The sequence below is a fragment of the Oncorhynchus clarkii genome, chromosome 4 (assembly GCF_045791955.1).
Source record: "Oncorhynchus clarkii lewisi isolate Uvic-CL-2024 chromosome 4, UVic_Ocla_1.0, whole genome shotgun sequence".
Lineage (NCBI taxonomy): Eukaryota > Metazoa > Chordata > Actinopteri > Salmoniformes > Salmonidae > Oncorhynchus > Oncorhynchus clarkii.
Window position 1 is genome coordinate 41,725,414 of NC_092150.1, and position 24,107 is coordinate 41,749,520.

General features: G+C 44.1%; 1 protein-coding gene across 9 annotated transcripts in view; it reads right to left on the reverse strand.

The window, feature by feature from the left end:
• Window positions 1–24,107, reverse strand: part of LOC139406820 (myomegalin-like) — a 115,541-nt gene that overhangs the window by 65,080 nt on the left and 26,354 nt on the right. For all 9 annotated transcript variants that reach the window (XM_071149882.1, XM_071149883.1, XM_071149881.1 and 6 more), the window contains exons 4-5: window positions 10,366–10,476; window positions 2,273–2,349 (exon numbers count right to left, since the gene is read on the reverse strand). In XM_071149882.1, the coding sequence (XP_071005983.1) occupies window positions 2,273–2,349; window positions 10,366–10,476 (188 nt within the window). The remainder of the gene's footprint in view (window positions 1–2,272; window positions 2,350–10,365; window positions 10,477–24,107) is intronic.

Sequence of the window (24,107 nt, forward strand, 5' to 3'; positions counted from 1 at the left end):
GATAAAATTTAGGGAGTCTTGTTTTCAGATTAGCCTTGTTAAAATCCCCAGCTACAATGAATGCAGCCTCCGGATAAATCGTTTCCAGTTTGCAGAGAGTTAAATAAAGTTCGTTCAGAGCCATCGATGTGTTTGGGGGGGGATATATACGGCTGTGATTATAATCGAAGAGAATTCTCTTGGTAGATAATGCGGTCTACATTTGATTGTGAGGAATTCTAAATCAGGTGAACAGAAGGATTTGAGTTCCTGTATGTTTCTTTCATCACACCATGTCACGTTAGCCATGAGGCATACGCCCCCGCCCCTCTTCTTACCAGAAAGATGTTTGTTTCTGTCAGCACGATGCGTGGAGAAACCCGTTGGCTGCAGCCCTGCAGCCCTGGCATGCTGTCAATTAACTTCTGGGCCACATCCTGACTGATGGCAGCCCATTCTTGCATAATCAATGCTTGGAGTTTGTCAGAATTTGTGGGTTTTTGTTTGTCCACCCGCCTCTTGAGGATTGACCACAAATTCTCAATGGGATTAAGGTCTTGGGAGGTTCCTGGCCATGCCTTAAGGAAAGGTTCTCCATCATGCTGGAAAAGGCATTGTTCGTCACCAAACTGTTCCTGGATGGTTGGGAGAAGTTGCTCTCGGAGGATGTGTTGGTACCATTCTTTATTCATGTCTGTGTTCTTCGGCAAAATTGTGAGTAAGCCCACTCCCTTGGCTGAGAAGCAACCCCACACGTGAATGGTCTCAGGATGCTTTACTGTTGGCATGACACAGGACTGAAGGTAGCGCTGACCTTGTCTTTTCCAGACAAGCTTTTTCCGGATGCCCCAAACAATCGGAAAGGGGATTCATCAGAGAAAATGACTTTACCCCAGTCCTCAGCAGTCCAATCCCTGTACCTTTTGCAGAATATCAGTCTGTCCCTGATGTTTTTCCTGGAGAGAAGTGGCTTCTTTGCTGCCCTTCTTGACACCAGGCCATCCTCCAAAAGTCTTCGCCTCACTGTGCGTGCAGATGCACTCACACCTGCCTGCTGCCATTCCTGAGCAAGCTCTGTACTGGTGGTGCACTGATCCCGCAGCTGAATCAACTTTAGGAGACGGTCCTGGCGCTTGCTGGACTTTCTTGGGCGCCCTGAAGCCTCCTTCACAACAATTGAACTGCTCTCCTTGAAGTTCTTGACGATCCGATAAATGGTTGATTTAGGTGCAATCTTGCTGGCAGCAATATCCTTGCCTGTGAAGCCCTTTTTGTGCAAAGCAATGATTGCGGCACGTGTTTCCTTGCAGCTAACCATGGATGACAGAGGAAGAACAATGATTCCAAGCACCACCCTCCTTTTGAAGCTTCCAGTCAGTTATTCGAACTCAATCAGCATGACAGAGTGATCTCCAGCCTTGTCCTCATCAACACTCACACCTGTGTTAACGAGAGAATCCCTGACATGATGTCGGCTGGTCCTTTTGTGGCAGGGCTGAAATGCAGTGGAAATGTTTTTGGGGGGATTCAGTTCATTTGCATGGCAAAGAGGGACTTTGCAATTAATTGCAATTCATCTGATCACTCTTCATAACATTCTGGAATATATGCAAATTACCATCATACAAACTGAGGCAGCAGACTTTGTGAACATTTATATTTGTGTCATTCTCAAAACTGCCACGACTGTAGATTGATGAGGACATTTCTTTATTAAATCCATTTTAGAATAATGCTATAACGTAACAAAATGTGAAAAAAGCCAAGGGGTCTGAATACTTTCTGAATGCACTGTTAAATATTATGTGCATTATAATTAATTGATTTTTTTTGAATATGTTGATACATTATAGGTTGATACATTTTTCATTAGGGCAAATCAAGTGAAAATTAGAAGCATTTTAAACCTTCAATACACTACAAGTTTGCATTTCATACTCAGCAACAAAATAGTGATCAAATTAACATCCTACATCTGTAACTTGATTACATTGAGACACAATCACATTTCTTTTTTATTCGTGAGAATACCTGGAAACAGATTTCCTAAATTACATTTTTAGCTGAATTCCTAATGATTTTACAGTCTTTTTTTACCACAAACTTCTTCTTCTTTCTTTTTTTTTATCACTTGTGAGCTGTTGCCGACCCCTGGTATACAGTACAGAAGGTCTGTAAAGGTGGTATGAGAACTTAGTCTGAATATAGAGATAAACTGTGAAGTGAGTAGGCTGTATTGTGGTATTTGTCTGTGCAAGGACACTGACAATACAAGCCATGGAAGTATACTCACGGGGCCTTGTCCAGAATCTCCTGTTTCTCCTGGAGCTCCTGCTTCAAGCTCTCCACCTCTACCTTCAATTCAATGTTCTGCATAAAAACAAAAGGTAACGTCACACCACAGATCAATAATATGTAACATAGAAACGTTTTTGCTGTGCATGTTCATTAGATGCATGTTCAATTTCAATATAATAGTAATAATAATGTAACTTTAAATTATGTGTATGAGGCATGAATTGACTCAGATAAGCTTCATAATACAGTGTGCAAAATGAGTGTCTCCCCAAGTACACGTGCCGACCCATATATGTGGGATTTGAGAGTGAAGCAGGTTTCTAAATAGAAGAGAGGGATATGAGCACTAGTTCTACCCAACCCTCAATCCACCCCCTTCAGCAATCGCCATCACACTGCACACTGCCCTATCCTATCTGGACAAGAGGAATACCTATGTAAGAATGCTGTTCATCATAGTGCCCTCCAAGCTCATCATTAAGCTCGCAACCCTGGATCTGAACCCCGCCCTGTGCAACTGGGTCCTGGACTTCCTGACAGGCCGCCCCCAGGTGATGAAGGTAGGAAACAACACCTCCACTTCTCTGATCCTCAGCACAAGGGCCTTACAAGGGTGCGTGCTTAGCACCCTCCTGTACTCCCTGCTCACCCATGACTGTGTGGCCACGCACGCCTCCAACTCAATCATCAAGTTTGCAGATGACACAGCAGTAGTAGGCCTGATTACCAACAATGACGAGACAGCCTACAGGGAGGAGGTGAAGGCCCTGGGAGTTTGGTGTACAAAGCGCTCTGTGAACGCCGTAGGGTCCCATGCCTTATAATACCAGAAAGCCCTATCTGTCTGCTCTCCTTTCAACTCTCTAACTGGAGCTGACTAGAAGTGTAAGGTTTCAGACCCCGCATTTGCATAGGGAGTGACGTGTCACATTTGCTGGCCTATCCAGACAAATAATCGATTACCTCTTCCTCTGAGCGAGTGAGCCCAGCTTGAAAGCCGACAAATGAACGGTGACATTCTAGCCTCTAGAGAGTCCAGCTATTGTGAATTACTGATTGGATTCTCAAAATGACTGACAGCTCTCCCTGTCAGTCATCTAGTGTCTATATAGTAAATAATTGGCGAGCACGTAGTAGGCTCGTGGCTTGCTAGGTCGTTGAGGATGGGGATAGATAGTAAGTAGCCTTGCATGAGCCGGAACATCTCAAAAGGCAAGGTGCCTATCTTCTGTTTCTATAGCGTGAGGCAGCTTGATATATAAGTACACCTCCTGGACAGGACGCTAGTCTATCGCAGGGCCTTACCCCCAATCTATCTCCTTAAAGCTGCCTTAAATTGCGCACATAGAACAGATCTACAGCTTCTTAGACTTGCTTTCAATGAGAATGACAGATCTTTAACTCACATTTCTATGTGAATTTGGTCAGGTCGCCCAAAAAGTGACATATTGCACCTTTAATGCTGAGTGTCATGCAGGGTCCCATTTCTAAAGTCTTTGGCATGACTCGGATAGGGATCGACCTCACAACCTTCAAATCTCAGGGATACTGGTTCAGGGGACGTATGCCTTTTCATCAGAGACGAACTGCGTTTGGATTATCAGTGTGAGATTATTGATGACTCAGTGGATGGCATCCTATGGGTTAAACTAACAGCTAGTGGATTACTCACACAACTCTCATTGATAATTACTGATTAGTGCAAACTGTTGCATTTTAAAAGGAAGGAATTACCGCAACAATGACTTAACATGTGTATCATCAAAGGGGCTGGGCTATCTGTTGTGGATTATATACTGGTCCCCCATGAGAATTTAGCCTGTGTGTCTGCCATTGATCCATGAAGAGTGATCCGGACCATTCGTGTCCCACATGCTCAATGGCTCTCCCAGTTCCAGCATTCACCCCCCCATCCCACTGTCCAATGAGACATGGAAGGTTCTACCATCACCAAATTCAACCTGTCCAGTATTCCAGAGCATTTTATGACAAGTAATGTATGTGAAGCAGCATTGAATGACTGTGTTGCCCAGCTGGAGGCCACAGTTGCTAATCAGCAGACTGTGGACTCTGTCTATACTCCATTCTGTGATACAGTAAAGCAGAAGATGGGGGACCAGATCCCCCACAGGGACATTGAGTTGAAGCCTGGCAGGTCTAATAAGAGAAGGAAGGTAAAAATAAAATAAAAAGCCTGGTGGTCAAATGAGCTCACCTTACTGTGGAAATGACACCAATGGCGGCATCAACAGGAGAACATTCAAGAACTAGAGACATCTGACCCAAAGGCTTTTTGGCAACATGTTAACAAACTTGGTGTGTCTAGTGAACGCCGACAGTTAATCCCCTGGGAAGTCCTAGAGCTCAAAGGAAACTTGCAATCATAAGCACACTGTACTAGACATACGGAGAAATGACTTTGCCAGTCTGTTCCAAACAGCCCATCACAGTACAACAAAGCCCCAGGACAGTGTTAGTGGCTCAAGGCACATTGTCTCTCCTTTAAATGAGCCAATTAGTGAGTCTGCTAAGAATGGTAAAGCATACGACTAAGAATGGTAAAGCATAAGACTAAGAATGGTAAAGCATACGACTAAGAATGGTAAAGCATACGACTAAGAATGGTAAAGCATACGACTAAGAATGGTAAAGCATACGACTAAGAATGGTAAAGCATACGACTAAGAATGGTAAAGCATACGGCTATGATGGGTTACCTGTTGAAGTTATGAAAAATTGTAAGGCCAGAACTGTACAAGCTCTTTGGTTATTGCTTTGTTCTGGACATGTGGAAATACGGCGTCATCAACCAACCCTACGCCCAAGTCAGGAGACAAAAGGGTCCCCATGAACTGCTGTGTATAAACTATTTTGTTGTGTTCTGTTGAACTGCATTTCTTACTGAGCTAAAACCAACAATATCAGAGCAGATGAGCTAAATGAGTTCAGAACAAAACAAAAGCTGCCCGGACCACATCCTCACCTTAAACCACAAACATAGATTCAAGGGAGGGAAGAAATAAAATCCACCATCTGTTCTTTCATAGATTTCTCTAAATCCTTTGAGCACATTGACAGAAATATGTTATGGGACAAGTTGGGTCCAGTTGGTTTAAATGGTTTACTAGAATAAACTGAAGTAAAAAACTGTTTTAATAAAAATAACAAATAATTAAGGAGCAACAATAAAATAACAGTAGCGAGGCTATATACAGGGGGTACCGGTACAGAGTCAATGTGCGGGGGCACCAGTTAGTCGAGGTAATTGAGGTAATATGTACATGTACACTACCAGTCAAAAGTTTTAGAGCATCTACTCATTCAAGGGTTTATCTTTATTTTTTACTATTTTCTACATTGTAAAATAATAGTGAAGATATCAAAACAATGAAAGAACACATATGGAATCACGTAGTAACCAAACATTTGTATATTTTATATTTGAGATTCTTCAAATAGCCACCCTTTGCCTTGATGACAGCTTTGCACACTCTTGACACTAATGGAATTGGAGAGGATGAGAGTGGTGGAAAGCTTTAGCTGGGTTCCCACCCGTGTGGGTGTGGAAGGTAATGAGAAGGCTGATGTGGTGGCTAAGAGTACAGTGAGGAGAGAGCTGGTAGATATTCAGGTCCCGCTGGGCCACAAGGAAGTCAAGTCCTTGATCCGGGCAAAAGGGCTCGATCTTTGGCAAAGGGAGTGGGATGCAATTTTAATCGCATGCACCGGTCAGTTAAAAGGAAAAAGGGTTGGAAGTCTCAATGATGTAGGAGAAAGGAAATTGGGTGGAGTAGACTATGGTTTGGGCACACAGGTTTGAATGCCACATTGTGGATGATAGGGAGACATGAAACAGGTCTGTGTGATGAGTGTTTAGTGGAGGAAACGTTGGATCACGTGTTGATATTTTGTGAACTGTATGACGTAGATGGGGAGATTGTGTGAAAGGGTTAGAGAGGCTGGACAGGGTTGGGGTGGTGTCGTGGGGAGGAAAGGGAAGGGAAGTAGTGTCTAGGGCTCTATTTCACTTTCTTAGGAGGAACATGTAGGTAGGCCGTGACTGGCCTCACAATTTAGTACAGCAGGTGGAAGTGTACACACCTTAAAAGTTGATCCACCAACCCAATCTCAAAAAAGAAGAAGACAGACTTCTGGAGTCATGACGGTTTCCGGAATGGAGGACTATGGGAAGTGGATGGACGCGAGCGAATGGCAGAAGCGGATGGTGAACAAAAATCTGATGGCGGTGGAAACAAGGACAAATGGACTATCGTATCTGGTAGGAGTACGATTTATAGAAAACAGATATATGCCTTGGTGAATCCATCCAAAATAATTTAAGAAATCTTTAGGTAAAGTGAAATTGGTAGTGCTGAGCGATTAGTGCTTACAGCTAATCTAATGTAATTCTATACATTATTCCATAGGGTGGAGAGAAATGTTTGCAGTTTTTAATATGATATCTGAGTGAGAGTGACCAATTCAACCGTGATTACTACAAATTTAGATAGCTGGCTAGACTAACTTAACAATCAAAGAAATGTTAGCTGACATGGGCTAATTGATTTACTGTCAGTGACTGACATAACAAGATAAAAAACTGCTGATGCACAACCACATTTCGAAATTGCACCTTGTGTATTCCTCTACTCTATCTCTCAACAGTAAGAGTTCATAGTGGGGAAATTGATCCGCGGGCCTACAAAAAGGGGGGGAGGGGGCACCAGTTGTCCGTCCCTGATCTCCCTGTCAAGGTTGTCATTTAAGGAGTTTCGAAAGTCGTCGCCATTGCTCTGTTAAAAAAACACGGCTGGAGTGATCGATGCTCATGTGATAAAAGGCATGAAGGAGAAGAGTTTGTCTGTTCTTGTGTTTTTTTTATGTGGAGTCTCTCCCTATCAGTGTGCAGCTGGGGTGCGTACACTGCCCTATCAAAGTGTCTATATACAGGCCTTTACAATGTATTGTCTGTTGAAGTGAGAAGCCAAGGTGTGGGATATGTGGGGGGGGGGGGCAAACCACTATGAAGGTGAATGTGTAGCAGAAGAAAATGGCGAAGGAGCAAAGTGCTGTAACTGTAGTGGAGACCATGAAGTGAAGTCCTTGGAATGCCCGATTAGGGTGAAAGAGACTGAGATTGCCAAAATCGGAGCAGTTCAGAGAGTCTCCTATGTGGAAGCTGTCAAAAGGGTAGAAAGATTGAGTATCTCTGAATGTCCAATGGTAGTGAATGCCTGTGAGCCTACACATGAGTACTCAGCATGAGTACTGCTAACAGGATCCAGAAATGCTTGATGTAAAGAAGGTGGTTTTTGACTCTTTTATAGCAATGGTGGTACATGGTACTGCTCAAGTTGAAACGAAGAATAATTTACATAATTGTTTCTGCAGCTAACTGATATCTGGGATTAAAAGATTTCACATCTGAAGAGCTCATTGGAGTACTGTCTCAAGCGGTCCCAGGCTCTCAGGCTCCAGAGCCTGATTAGGGAAGTTGGAATTATAGAATGACTGAAGGAGTGGGAAGATTTTAGTTGACAATTCATTTTTGTGGATAACATTTTATTTTACCCCTTCCTCTAACGTTTGTTTGCGGACCGGCATGATACCATAGAAGAAGAAGAAGACTGACTAGCGCGTTAGGTAGTGATGGGAAACCGAGGTTTTCTAAAGCCTTTGGGGCTTTCACCAAATTGTGCCAAAAAAACGGTTATTTACTCAGAGCTTTTAACTCAATGCACATTTAGTGACATCTGCTGGTCAGCAATGAAAAGCAGCGTTTTATGGTTATATATACATACAGACAGGGCTGTGTGATTGAGAGGTTCTGTTAACATTCAGAGACAGGTCTGAGACCTGCTGTCAGATGTAGTTATCATCATATGCTGGGACCTGCAGCATAAACAATCAACAGGAAGAGAGCTACGAACTACAGTGTGTACTGCAAACTACCATAGGAGATACTTGGGCCTGGGATTTTACTGTTAATCATGATTACAGTATTCATTCATTCAACGACGTGACTAGCATGATCCCATCATCTAGAGTTAAAAAGCCTATGCATTTTCTAGTACAGTTGTAGTTGGAAATTTATATACACCTTAGCCAAATACATTTAATGAAACTTTTTCACAATTCCTGACGTTTAATCCTAGCAAAAATTCCCTGTCTTAAGTCAGTTAGGATCACCACTTTATTTTAAGAATGTGAAATGTCAGAATAATAGCAGAGAGAATGATTCATTTCAGCTTTATTTCTTTCATCACATTCCCAGTGGGTCGGAAGTTTACATAGTACATAGTATTTTGTAGCATTGCCTTTAAATTGGGTCAATCGTTTTGGGTAGCATTCCACAAGCTTCCCACAATAAGTTGGGTGAATTTTGGCCCATTCCTCCTGACAGAGCTGGTGTAACTGAGTCAGATTTGTTGGCCTCCTTGCTCGCACACGCTTTTTCAGTTCTGCCCACAAATTTTCTATAGGATTGAGGTCAGGGCTTTGTGATGGCCACTCCAATACCTTGACTTTGTTGTCCTTAAATCATTTTGCCACAACTTTGGAAGTATGCTTGGGGTCATTGGCCATTTGGAAGAGCCATTTGCGACCAAGCTATATCTTCCTGACTGATGTCTTGAGATGTTGCTTCAATATATCCACATAAATTTCCACCCTCATGATGCCATCTATTTTGTGAAGAGCACCAGTCCCTCCTGCAGTAAAGCACCACCACAACATGATGCTGCCACCCCCATGCTTCACGGTTGGGATGGTGTTTTTCGGCTTACACGCCTCCCCCTTTTTCCTCCAAACATAACGATGGTCATTATGGCCAAACAGTTCTATTTTTATTTCATCAGACCAGAGGACATTTCTCCAAAAAGTACAATCTTTGTCCCCATGTGCAGTTGCAAACCGTAGTCTGGCTTTTTTATGGTGGTTATGGAGCAGTGGCTTCATCCTTGCTGAGCGACTTTTCAGGTTATTTCGATATAGGACTTGTTTTACTATGGATATAGATCATTTTGTACCTGTTTCCTCCAGCATCTTCACAAGGTCATTTGCTGTTGTTCTGGGATTTATTTGCACTTTCGCACTAAAGTACGTTAATCTCTAAGAGACAGAACGCATCTCCTTCCTGAGCAGTATGACGGCTGCGTGGTCCTATGGTGTTTATACTTGCGTACTGTTATTTGTACAGATGAACATGGTACCTTCGGCCGTTTGGAAATTGCTCCCAAGGATAAACCAGACTTGTGAAGGTCTACAATTTATTTTCTGAGGTCTTGGCTAATTTCTTTAGATTTTCCCATGATGTCAAGCACAGGCACTGAGTTTGAAGGTAGACCTTGAAATACATACACAGGTACACCTCCAATTGACTCAAATTATGTAAATTACCCTATCAGAAGCTTCTAAAGCCATGACATCATTTTCTGGAATTTTCCAAGCTGTTTAAAGGCACAGTCAACTTAGTGTGTCTGCAAACTTCTGACCCATTGGAATTGTGATACAATTGTTGGAAAAATTACTTGTGACATGCACAAAGTAGATGTCCTAACCGACTTGCCAAAACTACAGTTTGTTAACAAGAAATTTGTGGAGTGGTTGAAAAACGAGTTTTAATGACTCCAACCTAAGTGTATGTAAACTTCTGACTTCAACTGTATGATGAACCTAGAGCATGCAGCAAAGACCAAAACTCTCTCACCCTCTTTCTCTGTCACACACACACACACACACACACACACAACAGAAGCAGCACATGAAACTGCTGCGACACAGCCAGTGAAATTGTAAAATTGCAACAAATGGCCTCCTTCCCAATTCCTTTCCCCTGTCCCCTCCTGCACCCCTCTCCTCCACCCCTCCGTGTCGCAGTAGGACCCTCTTGTGGACATCATCCCTGCTCCAACCCCCTCTCCCCTGTCTCTCAGTGCCCCCGTGAGACTCACCCTCTTGTGGAAATCACCACTGCTCCTACCCCCTCTCCTCTGTCCCTTAGTGCCCCAGTGAGACTCACCCTCTTGTGAACAACATCCCTGCTCCTACCCCCTCTCCCCTGTCCCTCAGTGCCCCAGTGAGACTCACCCTTTTGTGGACATCGTTACTGCTGTCCTCGTATTTCTGATGGATCCTCTCCTCAAGGAAGTAGATCCGCAGCTTCAGGCTGAAGTTCTCCTTCTTCAGGTCTTTCAGGTGCTGAGAAATAGTGTGGTAACCGCGGAAACTGTTAGACATGGTGCCATGTTTTTCACAGGCGGCAACATAGACCCCATTCAGTCCTGAATCCTAAAGCAGCACTGAATAAAAACGTTTTAACATAAACAACAATAATTCAAAATCTATCAGTAGAATAGTAGTTGCTGTCTAATTGTAGAACAACAACACTGATGTCCAACACACAATCAAGAATGAAGTGAATGACAATCACAACCGGAGTGGAGAGCTGCCTCCTCGTTTTTCAACATTGAGGAGGGGCTGTGGGGGGTGGCATGGGCAGTGGGGGGAGGGGGGGTGTTGATAAAGAGTTGTGTCAGAGTTTATTTTTTTAACACTGTGAAGTTATCCCAGGATCTGACATGGGCTGGAGAGTGGCGCAGACAGACCACAGACACAAGTGGTGTGCTGCTACTGTAGCTGATAGGGAAAACAAACTGTATGCGACTACACTTGGGCAGTAGCCTTCAATTTGATCTGGAACTGTAATGGAAAGAAATAGGTTGCTAACTAGTTTGAGATCACATACTGTGTTGATCTAGGAGACAAGTTGATGGTTAGTGCCCTAACCCTCGCTGAGCTAGGCACAACAGCTGCTTCCAAGAACTCCCAACACTCCACCTCATACCAGTAGACATACAGGCAGAAAAGGCAAAGCACCTAAACAAGTTGAACTGGAACCATAAATACTGAAACAACTCTGTACGTGCATGTATATCTCCAATGAAGCATTTGAGATATGAATATCAACACTTGACAACTACGGAGTGACTACATGCTTTATGACCATAAGGAGGTGCTATAGCTCCACTCTCCTGCTCTGTTCACCTGAGTGAGTGGAAACACTGATATATACAGTACCAGTCAAGAGTTTGGACACACCTACCCATTCAAGGGTTTTCTTTATTTTTACTATTTTCTACATTGTAGAATAATAGTGAAGACATCAAAACTATGAAATACTACATATGGAATCATGTAGTAACCAAATAAAGTGTTAAACAAATCTAAATACATTTTATATTTGCCTTGATGACAGCTTTGCACACTCTTGGCATTCTTTCAACCAGCCTCATGAGGTAGTCACCTGGAATACATTTCAATTAACAGGTGTGCCTTGTTAAAAGTTCATTTGTGGAATTTCTTCCTTCTTAATGAGTTTGAGCCAATCAGTTGTGTTGTGACAAGCAAAGTGAAATGACAGTCTGTCATTACTTTAAGACAATACGACAAATTTCTAAAGTTTCTTCAGGTGCAGTCAGAAAAAAAACATCAAGCGCTATGATGAAACTAGCACTTATGCGGACCGCCACAGGAAAGGAAAACCCAGAGTTACCTCTGCTGCAGTTCACTGCCTCAGAAATCGGCAGTGAAATGCAGATCAAATAAATGCTTTACAGAGTTCAAGTAACAGACACATCTCAACATCAACTGTTCAGTGGAGACTGCGTGAATCACCGCTTCATGGTCGAATTGCTGAAAAGAAACCACTACTAAATGACACCAATAAGAAGAATAGACTTGCTTGGGCCAAGAAACACAAGCAATGGACATTAGACCGGGGGAAATCTGTCCTTTGGTCTGATGAGTCCAAATTTGAGAATTTTGGTTCAACCGCCGTGTCTGTGTGAGACTCAGAGTAAGTGAACAGATGATCTCTGCATGTGTAGTTCCCACTGTGAAGCATGGAGGAGGAGGAGGTGTGATGATGTGGGGTTGCTTTTCTGGTGACACTATCAGTGATTTACTTAGAATTCAAGGCACACTTAACCAGCATGGCTACCACAGCATTCTGCAGTGATGTGCCATCCCATCTGGTTTTTAAACAGGACAATGACCCAAAACACACCTCCAGGCTGTGTAAGGGCTATTTGACCAAGAAGTAAGAGTGATGGAGTGCTGCATCAGATGACCTGGCCTCCACAATCACCCGACCTCAACCCAATTGAGATGGTTTGGGATGAGTTAGACCGCAGGGTGAAGGAAAAGCAGCCAACAAGTGCTCAGCAATTGTGGGAACTCCTTCAAGACCGTTGGAAAAGCATTCCTCGTGAAGCTCGTTGAGAGAATGCCAAGAATGTATAAAGCTGACATAAAGGTAAAGTGTGGCTACTTTGATTAATTTAAAATCAAAATTATATTTTCATTTGTTGAATACTTTTTTGGTTACTACATGATTCCATATGTGTTATTTCATAGTTTTGATGTCTTCCCTATTTTTCTACAATGTAGAAAATAGTAAAGATAAAGAAAAACCCTTGAATGAGTAGGTGTGTCCAAACTTTTGACTGGTACTGTATATATATATATATATATATATATATGCCATTTAGCAGACACAAACCTTAACCAAACAAGACTGCAATGGCTAGGCCAGGCCAGTGACTGAGTAGCTGAGACACAAACAGGTCAGAGAATGATCATCGCCAGTGGTACCACTGTATTCCATCATATCGGTCAGTGTTTCCCCAACTCCAGTCCTGGAGTACCGCCAACAGTACACATGTGTGTTTTACCCCTGGACAAACTTACCTCATTCAACTCATCGAGGGCTTGATGATTAGCTGACAAGTAGATTTAGGTGTGTTTGTCAGGGCTACAGTGAAAATGTTTACTGTTGTGGGTACTAGAGGACTGGAGTTGGGAAACACTGAATAGGTAGAGAACCCCAGTCCAGTCCAGGTAGGCGGCAGGTAGCAGCTAGCCTAGTGGTTAGAGCGTTGAGCCAGTAACCCGAAAGGTTGCTATGTATAATCCCCAAGCTGACAAGGTAAAAATCTGTCGTTCTGTCCCTGAACAAGGCAGTTAACCCACTGTTCCTACGCCGTCATTTTAAATAAGAATTTGTTCTTAATTCACTTGCCTAGTTAAATAAAGGTTCAATAAAACATTTAAAAAACACAAAGTATTCCAGCATACTGGATAGGCTACGGCAGAGCTGGAGAGAACAACAGTACACCCATAACCGATTACAACCCAATTAGGTCTCATTCAGAAGAATTTAATTTATTAACAAACGAGATGTGAAATTAAATCATCTCTATTCTCTCACTCTCACTACTTTCTCTTTCTAACGTCCGCTCATAGTCTAGTGGCTCTAGCACATCAGGGGAAAAAAAGCACATCCAGACATTTTCCAGACTCCCGTACCAACTTCTAAATTGTACCCCACTGGTTTATATTATCGGGGTGTATCTAACCATCCATTATTACAATCAGACTGGATTAAAGACGTGCAGATAAATATCCGGGTAGTGAAAGGTTCCTACGTCACACCAGCCACAGCTCATAAAAATTTTCCAGCGGTGACGTCCCTCGCCAAGCAGAGCCGGGCTGCGTGCTGCGCATTTCCATGGTGCTTTAATTAAGATGTTGTTGTCAAACTGAATGTGCAACAAGAGACCAAGAACTAACCACAGAAGAGCTTGGGAGGAAGGAGAAGTAGAGGGAAGGGGAAAGGGACCTTAGAGGAAGTAAAGTTATGGCTGTAACTCTGCTTTGCTATAGCTTCACTCTCCGTTTCTGTTCACCTGAGTGAATGGAAACACTAATATATATATATATATATTAGTGTTTCCACTCACTCCATTCACTTATATATATATGTGCGATTTAGCAGACACTTTTATCCAAATCGGGCGCAGCCAGAATCAAACCCGCAAACTTTGGTGTTGCAAGCATCATGCTCAACCAACTGAGCCATGTAAAACTAGCTCGTTGAGTTTGTCCATCCTATTAAATTAGTTCTAAGATGTCATTCTGGAGGGCCAACACTAAAAGTAGAATGACACAACCCCCTGAATATGAACCAAATAAAGTCAGACCACACGGCACTGGAAGAGAGGATACTGAGGTAACAAACACTTTTCACTCCAAATCCTCATCATTAAATTAGTTATACAGTCTGATGTGGATTTTTCCAACTGCCCAATATATCTGCAATAATATGCAAAAGGAAATGTGTGCTACTGTTCTCACACTGTTAACAAAAACACCAGTTAATAATATCAATGTTTAACAACCATGTAAAATACTCAAAGAAAATCTGGGACACCGCTTCTGTTTATTTACATGTTTCCAATCTTTACACCGCAAGGCTCATAATTATGCGTATAAAAATTGGGCTGACAAGCATAAATGCCACTGTTCTGTTTGTAGATTATCTACAAGGGATATAAATCAAGCTGTTTATATCAAGGGATATAAACATAAATCAATGTTTGGGTTTTCTGTTTTTTTCTGAGTGGAGGGGGGTCCAGGCCATTTAGGATGTTGAATACAAGACATGCGTCGGTGTATTGCACAAGATTTTCCCAACTCAGGAGCTCATGCTTTCTGAGGATGTAACAGTGATGATGGCTATTGGGCTTCCTATCAAGCACTTTGAGAGACTGTTTGTAGACAGACTGAATAGGTTTTAAATGTTGTACAGCAAGCTTGGGCCCAACTAATCAAGCAGTATGTTAAGTGGGGGAGTATCATAGATTTGAAGTACAGTTTTGCTACCTCTGTAGTCAAACAATTTCGTATAAATCGGAAATTAGCTAGGTTGAATTTGGTTATTTGAATTACCTTTTTTACATGCTTTTTAAAAGAGAGGTTGGGATCAAGTATGATGCCAATGTACTTAAAATCAGATACCACCTGGAACTTCTCCCCTGACATAGACATCTGGCTCAGTAGCATCTGTTGCCCTCTTTGTGAAGAACATGCAGACAGTTTTTTTCACATTGAGATGCAAACACGAGTCACTGAGCCACTTTGTAACCTGGACCATTACAGTAGTGAGTTCTTGTGCAGCTTGTTTGCTCTTTTCATGCACATATATCACTGTATCATCTGCATACATTTGAACTTCAGACCCAGTACAGACAGAAGGCAGATCATTAATGTACAGGCTGAACAGGAGGGGCCCCAGTATTGACCCTTGGGGCACGCCCACATCATAGCTAAGAGTGATCAGAGTTACTGATCTGTGTAGTAATATTATTAGAATCTCAGAGCCATTTGCATTGCTAGTTATAGCCTAATGTAAGCTAACTAGCTAACATTGAACCTGGTTGGTTAGGTACCTGCAGATTCATGCAGGGTAGTAATGGTATGAGTTGGGATAATGGTTAATTGTTTAGCAAGCTAGCAACATGTCTAAACAAAAGACTCCACTATACAAGTAACCATTTCTCTATATTTCTCTGGTCGGTCACATGAGTATGTATGCTTGAATGGGTGCAGTACAGATAATAAAATATTTTAATTGAGCTAATTAACTTCAAGTGTAGCATTAACAAATAGTATATAACTGCACACAATAGTCCCTCAACTTGTCAGGAACTGCCCCCCTACCTTGTGCCTCCCTCACTACAGTCTCTATACCCCAGGACACCAGCGCGAGGATGAGCGACTTGGCGATGATGGATCCAAGTGGCCGATCCTCACTGGAGCTGAGGAACTGGCGAGACAGGGCATCCAGCTTCACGTTCTTAGAACCCTGGCGGTAAGATACTGTGAATCTGAACCGAGTGAAGAAAAGAGCCCAACGAGCCAGTCGGGGATTGAATGCGTTTAGCCTCCTGAATGTAGGCCAGGTTCTTGTGGTCCGTCCAAACCGTAAAAGGATGTTCCGAACCCGCCAACCAGTGCCGCCACTCCTCCAAATCCAGTTTGACTACAAACAGCTCCCGATTGCCGACATCATAGTTCCTCGTCGCTGGAGTGAGAAGTCTGGAGAAGGCACGGGGGTGAAGCTTTTGGTCTTTAGCCGAGCACTGAGACAGAACCGCACCCATGCCAACGTCAGAGGAATCCGCCCTAACCACAAAGGGAAGAGAAGGATCCACATGAACTAGAAGGGGTGCAGAATAAAACCCGACAGAAGATGAACTGGTGAAGAAAGTTGCACAGCACGTCATTAACCAGGGCCTGGAAAACGGCTGGAGCCGTCCAAACGGCATGACACGGTACTCATAATGTCCATTAGGGGTGTTGAACGCTGTCTTCCACTCGTCTCCCTGTCTGATTCGCACAAGTCCAATTTATATAAAAAAACATAGATCCCTGGAGGGTGAGTTGCTCGTTAATCATGCACCTTTTCTCCAGAGCGGAAACCTGGTGTGTCCCAATAGCGTTGGCTCCTCTGAAGGATATGGAGGGAAACCAGAGCAGAATTGAGAACTCAGGGTACAGAACGGGGTACAGAACAAGCAGGCGCAGCATAGGGCAATGGGACACCCAGAGAATCTACTCCCTCAGCGGGACCCGAAACACTGGTGACCACCTGGAACCCCTCCGTCCTCTCACGACGACCTTCCCCGAGCCGGTTGTCAATCCGGATGGCCAGAACGATGAGCTCATCTAGAGTGTCAGGGTTGTCCCGGGAAGCCAGTTCATCCTTGAGAACCTCGCTGAGTCCGTTCAGAAAGGCTGAGTGAAGAGTGGGCACAAGAGTTCTTAAATCATCCGACAATGCCTGCAGCCGCGCCTCATGGCGGCCAATCACAGTTCCATGGTGGGTGACAGCCGACCGTAAATGGTGGAGTTCAGCATGTTCCTCAGACGACTGAAAAATCTCTGCTGGGTCCATTGTTGGCTTAGATCTCCTGTTACAATGATGCTTGTACGAACTCGAACCCAGTCGCAGAGAAACACAGCAAGCAGAGGTAAAGGTAAATTCAGCTCTTTACTTAAAGTCTTGACAAAAACAAAGCAACAGCACAAGAGTGCACTAAACAAAACATAAGACCTAAGCACAGATACAAGCAACAGAGGAACCTAAATAGCAAGGCAACCAGGTGAATAGAGAAGGTAATCAAAACCAGGTGAAATAATAAATAATTAGGGTAACCTGGAAACTAGAACACGAGGCAAGGGTGCCCTCCAGCGGTAACCCAAGGGAACAACATTTTTTTTTAAACGAAACCTGTGACAGCACTCTGAATCAGTAACCCCAATGCAATGCAATACGTGCAGATCCTTACAGGCTATACGTACATATAATCCATCACTGATCCAATACCAGCTAGATCAACCATTTCTTCACTGCCTCAATCTGTCAGTCGACTTCTGTTGCCATGGTAACACGAGGAAGTCACCGAGAGGGTGAGGGGTGGATATCATCTTTCAATTTCTACTTCTCCCCCTCTCTCATCAAGCATCATGCCCCCTCCCTATCTCTTCTCTATTCCCCCCTCTCTACATCTCTCCCTCTCGCCATCCTTTTCTCTGTTAAATCCATCCCAGATGAGGAGGCAGAGCAGGGTGCCAGTGGTATGTGAGTGGAGGATGAAGTAGTGTAAGGGTGGTGGGTGGGGGGGGGGGGGAGGCGGTAGGCTCTCTCCCTGTGCCAGCCTCCCATCAGGGGTACGTACACTTTCCAGCCCGCCTGACAACCCCACTGTGCTCCAAAAAGAGCCCCTATGGCAAGTCACGTTCCTTGCTCGCAATGACGACCTGAAAAACAGACCCAATCAAACACTAACCCATATGCTGCTGCCCACAGCTCCTGCAACACAACACCTATAGCTCTCACACATACACACTCACACACACCCACACACACTGGGCCTAGACAGGGGCAGAACCCAGCGGTGGTGGAAAAGAGCGGGTCACACGCTAGGGCTTAGGGAGCCCTCGCCGCCGCAGGCAGTGTTTGGTTACAGGCATCGCTGCGTTTCCATGGGTATTTACAGTACTTGTACATTTGTTGTTTGGGCTTGTTAATGCCAAGTGGGAAAGGAGCACGAATAAAGCAGGATTTATACAAACCCAGGAAACACAAACACTTGGTATCTGTACGCTGTAGTTCATACGACCAGAGACTGATGCTAGATTAAAGAGGCTATTGGCTGCTCTTGTTAGAATTACTGCTTCTCTCTGAGTAGAACACACACAGCTGATGTCATGTATTTTGTGGGGGGGGAGAGAGTAAAAAATAGTGTAACTAATGCAGGGCAGCATGGTCTCACAACATCTTCTGTAGCTGGATGCTAAACTACTGGGTGTAATCAATGAATGGAGAAGTCCACCTCTCTGTCGACGCCACATTAACCTCATGCTTTATATCAACCCCCTGCTAGGTACTGGATGGCGTATTCTCACCAGGTGGAACTCAGATGTCCCAGACCGTACTATTTACTGAACGGGTGACTTAATAAACTGGAACCGAATCCGGACTCATGGAGCGTTCTTTGGCCTGGGATCAAAAGTTTCAGCGCCGGTCTTCCTGACCCAGGCTGTCTGTGATACCCGACCCCCGGACGTGAGCCTTTCCCTGGGCAGACTGTGACGGATGGCCCTTAGCCTGGAGCTCTGGTCAATAGCGCAGAGTGATACTCCCAGAGAGGGCAGCAGTGCCCTGACTCAGGCAGCTGATGTAGCTAACACTACGGCTACTGGGTAGGGACTAGACAGGAAAGGAACTCTGCCTGCTCAGTTCTGGGCAAATGGACCCTGCCTGTGTGCATCTGCGAATTTCAAGATTGTCACACGATTAGACAGACGAAAGGGACAACGAGCAGATGAGAGAGATACTTGTCTGCGTGTGTGTCTGTGGAAGGGCGGTGTATGTGTGTGTGTATAAAAGAGAGAGAGGGGGAGATAAAGAGAGGGTGAGGCCAACGTGGACTAGTATGGACACAGATCTGACATACCACATACTTTTCTTTAGCGCTCCTTCCATCCACTCTTTCATAACACGCCCTCCATTCAGAGGTGTGACTGCTGTGAGTCATCCAGACAGGAAATTACCTAAGTCTAGGAGGGAGGGAAAGGGGGGGAGGCACTCAACATCAATGCTAAGATTAAAGCAGAAAATATTGGGGATCGGGAGGTTAGAGTTAGGGGGAGGGAGAGAGAGAGAGAAAAAGAGAGCACTAAGTACCACTCTATTCCATTAAGACTTGTTGCAGCAGCTGAGGCCTAGGAGCCAAACAGAGAGGTGTATGGGAGGGGGGGGGGGGGGGGGGGGCAGGAGTTGGGCAGACGAGGAGGGATATGTTACCTTCATCATAAACTCACTTGCAGAACAAAAGGATGACTACAGTGTACTTAAGAAGAAGTTAGTCATCTTCAAATCCTAGAAACATCTGATTGAGCTCCTCCATCTCTGCATCTCCTCCACTCAATCATCCCCCTCCATACATAGTCATGCATCATCTGCCTGTAGTAATGGCGAGTTGGGAGGACAATAGGCAGTTCCGGAGGAGAGAGAGTGACTCCATCAATGAATCAGGTAAGAAAACAAATAGATCCTCAATGGCTCTCTGATGGCCTAGTTGAGGAATTCCCTCAGAGTCATTTTGGCTGTAGACACAATGCAACTGGGAGTGATTAGGAAGCCATTTTAGGTCAATTATCCAGGTGATATTATCAGTAATCACTTTGGCGGTAGCAGTAGCCCCCCCCCCCCCCCCCCCCCCACCTCCGTGTGCAACCTTTCTGACAACCTCCATCACACATCACACCCACACATAGTAATCTATCATATATGAATCAGAGGAGCGGAAACACTTACAACTCAACCCCCACCCCTGTCTCTCCTGCTGCTCCAATCAATAGCTTGCGGTGTGAATCTCAGTCCACAAATGAACCTTCTGAGCCTCTCCGCCTCCACACACCTCACCCCAGCTCCCCTTACTCTCCACTGGGAGGCAGGATCAGAGAGAGTGGGGTGGAGGGTGGGGAGGGAGAGACAGAGACAAATACATAGGGAGAAGATGAGGTAATATGGTGAGTGAGAGAAAGAAAGAGAGCGAGAGAGAGAGAGAGAGAGAGAGAGAGAAGATGAGCTAACCGTTTGTAGTTGCATGCTGCTGCTGTGCTGTGCTGTCTGCTGACTATTGGCTGTCTGATTGGAAAAGGCTTGATTTCTGCTGGAGCGTCAGGAAATAATCTCACTAAGCTACTCTTTCGCTAGGTCATCTTTTGCTAAGTCTGAGGGTCGAAACAGGATATATATGTACAAGGTGAACACACACACACACACACACACACACACACACACAGGATATATATGTACAAGGTGAACACACACACACACACACACACACACACACACACACACACACACACACACACACCCTTACCCTACTAACTCTAACATGTTATTTCTAAATAGAGTTGATTACATCACAATCTTTCAGACTAGACAGTCAATAGCTGCTCTTGTTTCTAATTCATGACAGTTCATCTACACAGTCCGTGCTGTTACGTTCAACTAAATACGTTCCATAGGTTTGTGTAAGCAACCATAAACACATTGCACGTAATCATAAAAGCATGCATTTCATGTTACAGGGAAAGGTCTGCTTTGTGGAAAGGTGCCGCTGTTCCCAGAGCCATATATCACAGAGTAAATCTGTCTCTGATTCAGTGTGTTTATGGAGGGTCTAAATTATGGTATCGAGTTCTCTCCAAACCACTGCCAACTGTCATGACCCCTCCCACCGGCCGCTTTTGTCTCTCGCAGACGTGTAACCCAATCTTTCCCAGAGTCTCTCTCTCTTCGCTCGAATTCATTTCAGCCGAACAGGGAGAGCAGTTTTGAAGAAAAAAAAAAAAAACTGATGGAACAAAGTGATGTGTTTTCGCCCCCCAAATAGAAATCGGAGGGAGGAAACGCCGCCGGCGGAACAGTTTTGTGAATGAAGCCCAGCTGACAAACAGAACAGATTAGGGATGGGGTACCACGGCCATAAACATATACCTGTGTGTGTATATATAGGTGTGTGTGTGTGTGTGTGTGTGTGTGTGTGTGTGTGTGTGTGTGTGTGTGTGTGTGTGTGTGTGTGTGTGTGTGTGTGTGTGTGTGTGTGTGTGTGTGTGTGTGTGTGTGTGTGTGTGTGTGTGTGTGTGAAATTAAATGTGTCACACGCCGAATACAACAGGTGAAGTACAGTGAAATGCTTACTTTACAAGCCCTTAACCAACAATGCAGTTTTAAGAAAAACAATAGTTAAGAAAATATTTACTAAATAAACACAAGTTTTTTTTTTAAGTAACACTATAAAATAACATTAACGAGGCTATATATACAGTGGGTACCGGTACCAAGTCAATGTGCAGGGGTACAGGTTTAGTTGAGGTAATTGAGGTAATATGTACATAAAGTGACATAGACAATAAACAGTGAGTAGCAGCAGTGTAAAAAAAACAAAAAAGTGTGTGCGTGCGTGTGAGTGGATGTGTGTGTGACTGTGGTTGAACACACAAACCAAGTAGAAACTGTGCTTCTCATTGAAGAGTGCAACGCCCAATAGATCCAAGAGATGGCAATGGGTGGTACTGTATGGTGGCATGTGGTGGGCACGACAGTATCACCCCTGTAATTAGCGTGGTAAACAAACACATTTACGCTGTAAACACCTTCTCTGATCAACATGCGTGCTAGCACAACAACATGTGTGGCTTGTGTTGTGTGTGTAACGAGACAGGGGGGGGGGGGGTTGCAATATAAAATATGTAAACCCATGAAGAGCCTGGCTGAACTTGACCTCGGTGGTGTCTGAAATGGATGGGCTATATGTGTGCATATGTTTAAGATACTGTGCGTGTGTGTGCAGAGTATGCCATGTAATGTACAGTATGAAAAGGTCTGGTAGTAAAGCACAGAAGTAAAGCACAGATGTCAGATTCATCATGGACCAATGGACGGATGGATGAACGTGTGCTGTGTATATATGACGTGTGCTGTGTATATATGACGTGTGCTGTGATGTAATCATCTTCGGATGGACAGTAAGTGAAGCGACACATAATATTCTACTCTACTCTATTCTACAGTACTCTACAGTAATGCATGCGTGGACACGTGTCCAGTATCTATCTGATGTATACTATATGCGCGTGTGTGTGTGTGTGCTGGAACCATGACCTCCTTTGTTGTCTATGCAAATAAATCAAAGGGACACAGAGCTGTGCCCGAGGGCCCCATTGACTGCACTGAACCATCAGTTGGCAGGATGGGACTGTAACGTTACTGTGTAAAGGGGCCTGGGGTGAGTGGAGGGAGAGGGTGGAATAGTAAGGGGGGTTAAAGGCATGATCTCTGCTCCCATTATTTTCCATAAAGGGCACATCTGTAGAACTCAATGACTGAACACACACACACACACACACACACACACACACACACACACCTAACCACAGCATTCAAACAATAAAGACTCAAGTTTATTGTTAGGAAGGATCAAAGCTTTGCCGATCCCTATAAATGTTAAGAAACCCTGTTCTGGGGTGCATCCCTAACTCCTCTAACAGAGACACACAGCTTACTGCTGCTTTCCACTAACTTCTCTTCTTCAGACCTCTTATGTAACTGGAAGTGTACAGTCATGGCAGGCAGAGAGGAGGGAATCTCTTCCTCTGTGTGTCTTTCGCTGAGCTGTGTTCACTAACATCAAGCCTCTTTCGGTCGGTCTTTCTGGGAGCTGCGGTTCACTAACATTAATGGCATGCTCCGGTACTTTGGCATCTAAGAGAGTATTTATTTATTTTATTTTGGGGGGGATGGATATGTCAATGTGTAGTACATACATACATAATCTATTAGCAGAATTACTGCCTTAGCTTCCTCAAATAGCCACGAAATCCCTAGTTTGAAAGCGACCATTTTCTTGAAGCTGTGCCACGCCATTTTCCCTACATTTTGATAAGGGTGTAAATGCAGACCTCAATTAGAGGAGTTTTCTAATATTGCCTTTTCTTGATGTCAAGTTATGCATTGCGGCCCAGTCCCCGAAGTGACTCTTCTTATCAACTGTATCCAAGAATTTCCTCTGTGTTGTCTTAGGAATTCAGCAATCTCTGTGTTGATGTTGAGAAGCAGAAGTTACATCCTGTCCTAACCTTAACATCCTCCTAATCTGCCACGCTAATTCACCTAATCTGCCATGTTAATTATCCTAACCTTCCACATTAGTTATCCTAACCTGCTATGTAAAAAAACTCATCTTTGTCAAGAAACCATCAGTCTTATAACACTGGAATTGACCAATGGCAGGCACCAATGGGCATTTATTGAAATCAAGGAACGACCCGAATTGCAGTCTGCAATTGCACCATATTGTACATATCCCCCCACATGGGCCAGCCCCCTAGCAATTTGAGTTCTAGCTAATGAGCTTCAACCCCTTACATTTGAGTGAAAGCAAGCAAGACGCCTGCACAGCGTTACCACCCTGCATCCCACTGCTGACTTGCTTCTGAAGCTAAGCAGGGTTTGTCCCTGGATGGGAGACCAGATGCTGCTGGAAGTGGTGTTGGAGGGCCAGTAGGAGGCACTCTTTCCTCTGGTCTAAAAAAAAATATTCCAATACCCCAGGGCACACTGCTCTGTGTAGGGTGTCGTCTTTCCGATGGGTTGTTAAATGGGTGTCCTGACTCTCGGAGGTCATTAAAGATCCCATGGCATTTATTGTAAGAGTAGGGGTGTTAACCCCGGTGTCCTGGATAAATTCCCAAGCTGTCACCTAATCATCCCCAGCTTACTGTTGGCTCATTCTTCCCTGTAACTATTCCCCAGGTTGTTGCTGTGAATGAGAATGTGTTCTTAGTCAACTTACCTGGTAAAAAATAAAATCCAATGATGTTGCAGGATGGCTCAAAAGACAAGAGAGAGT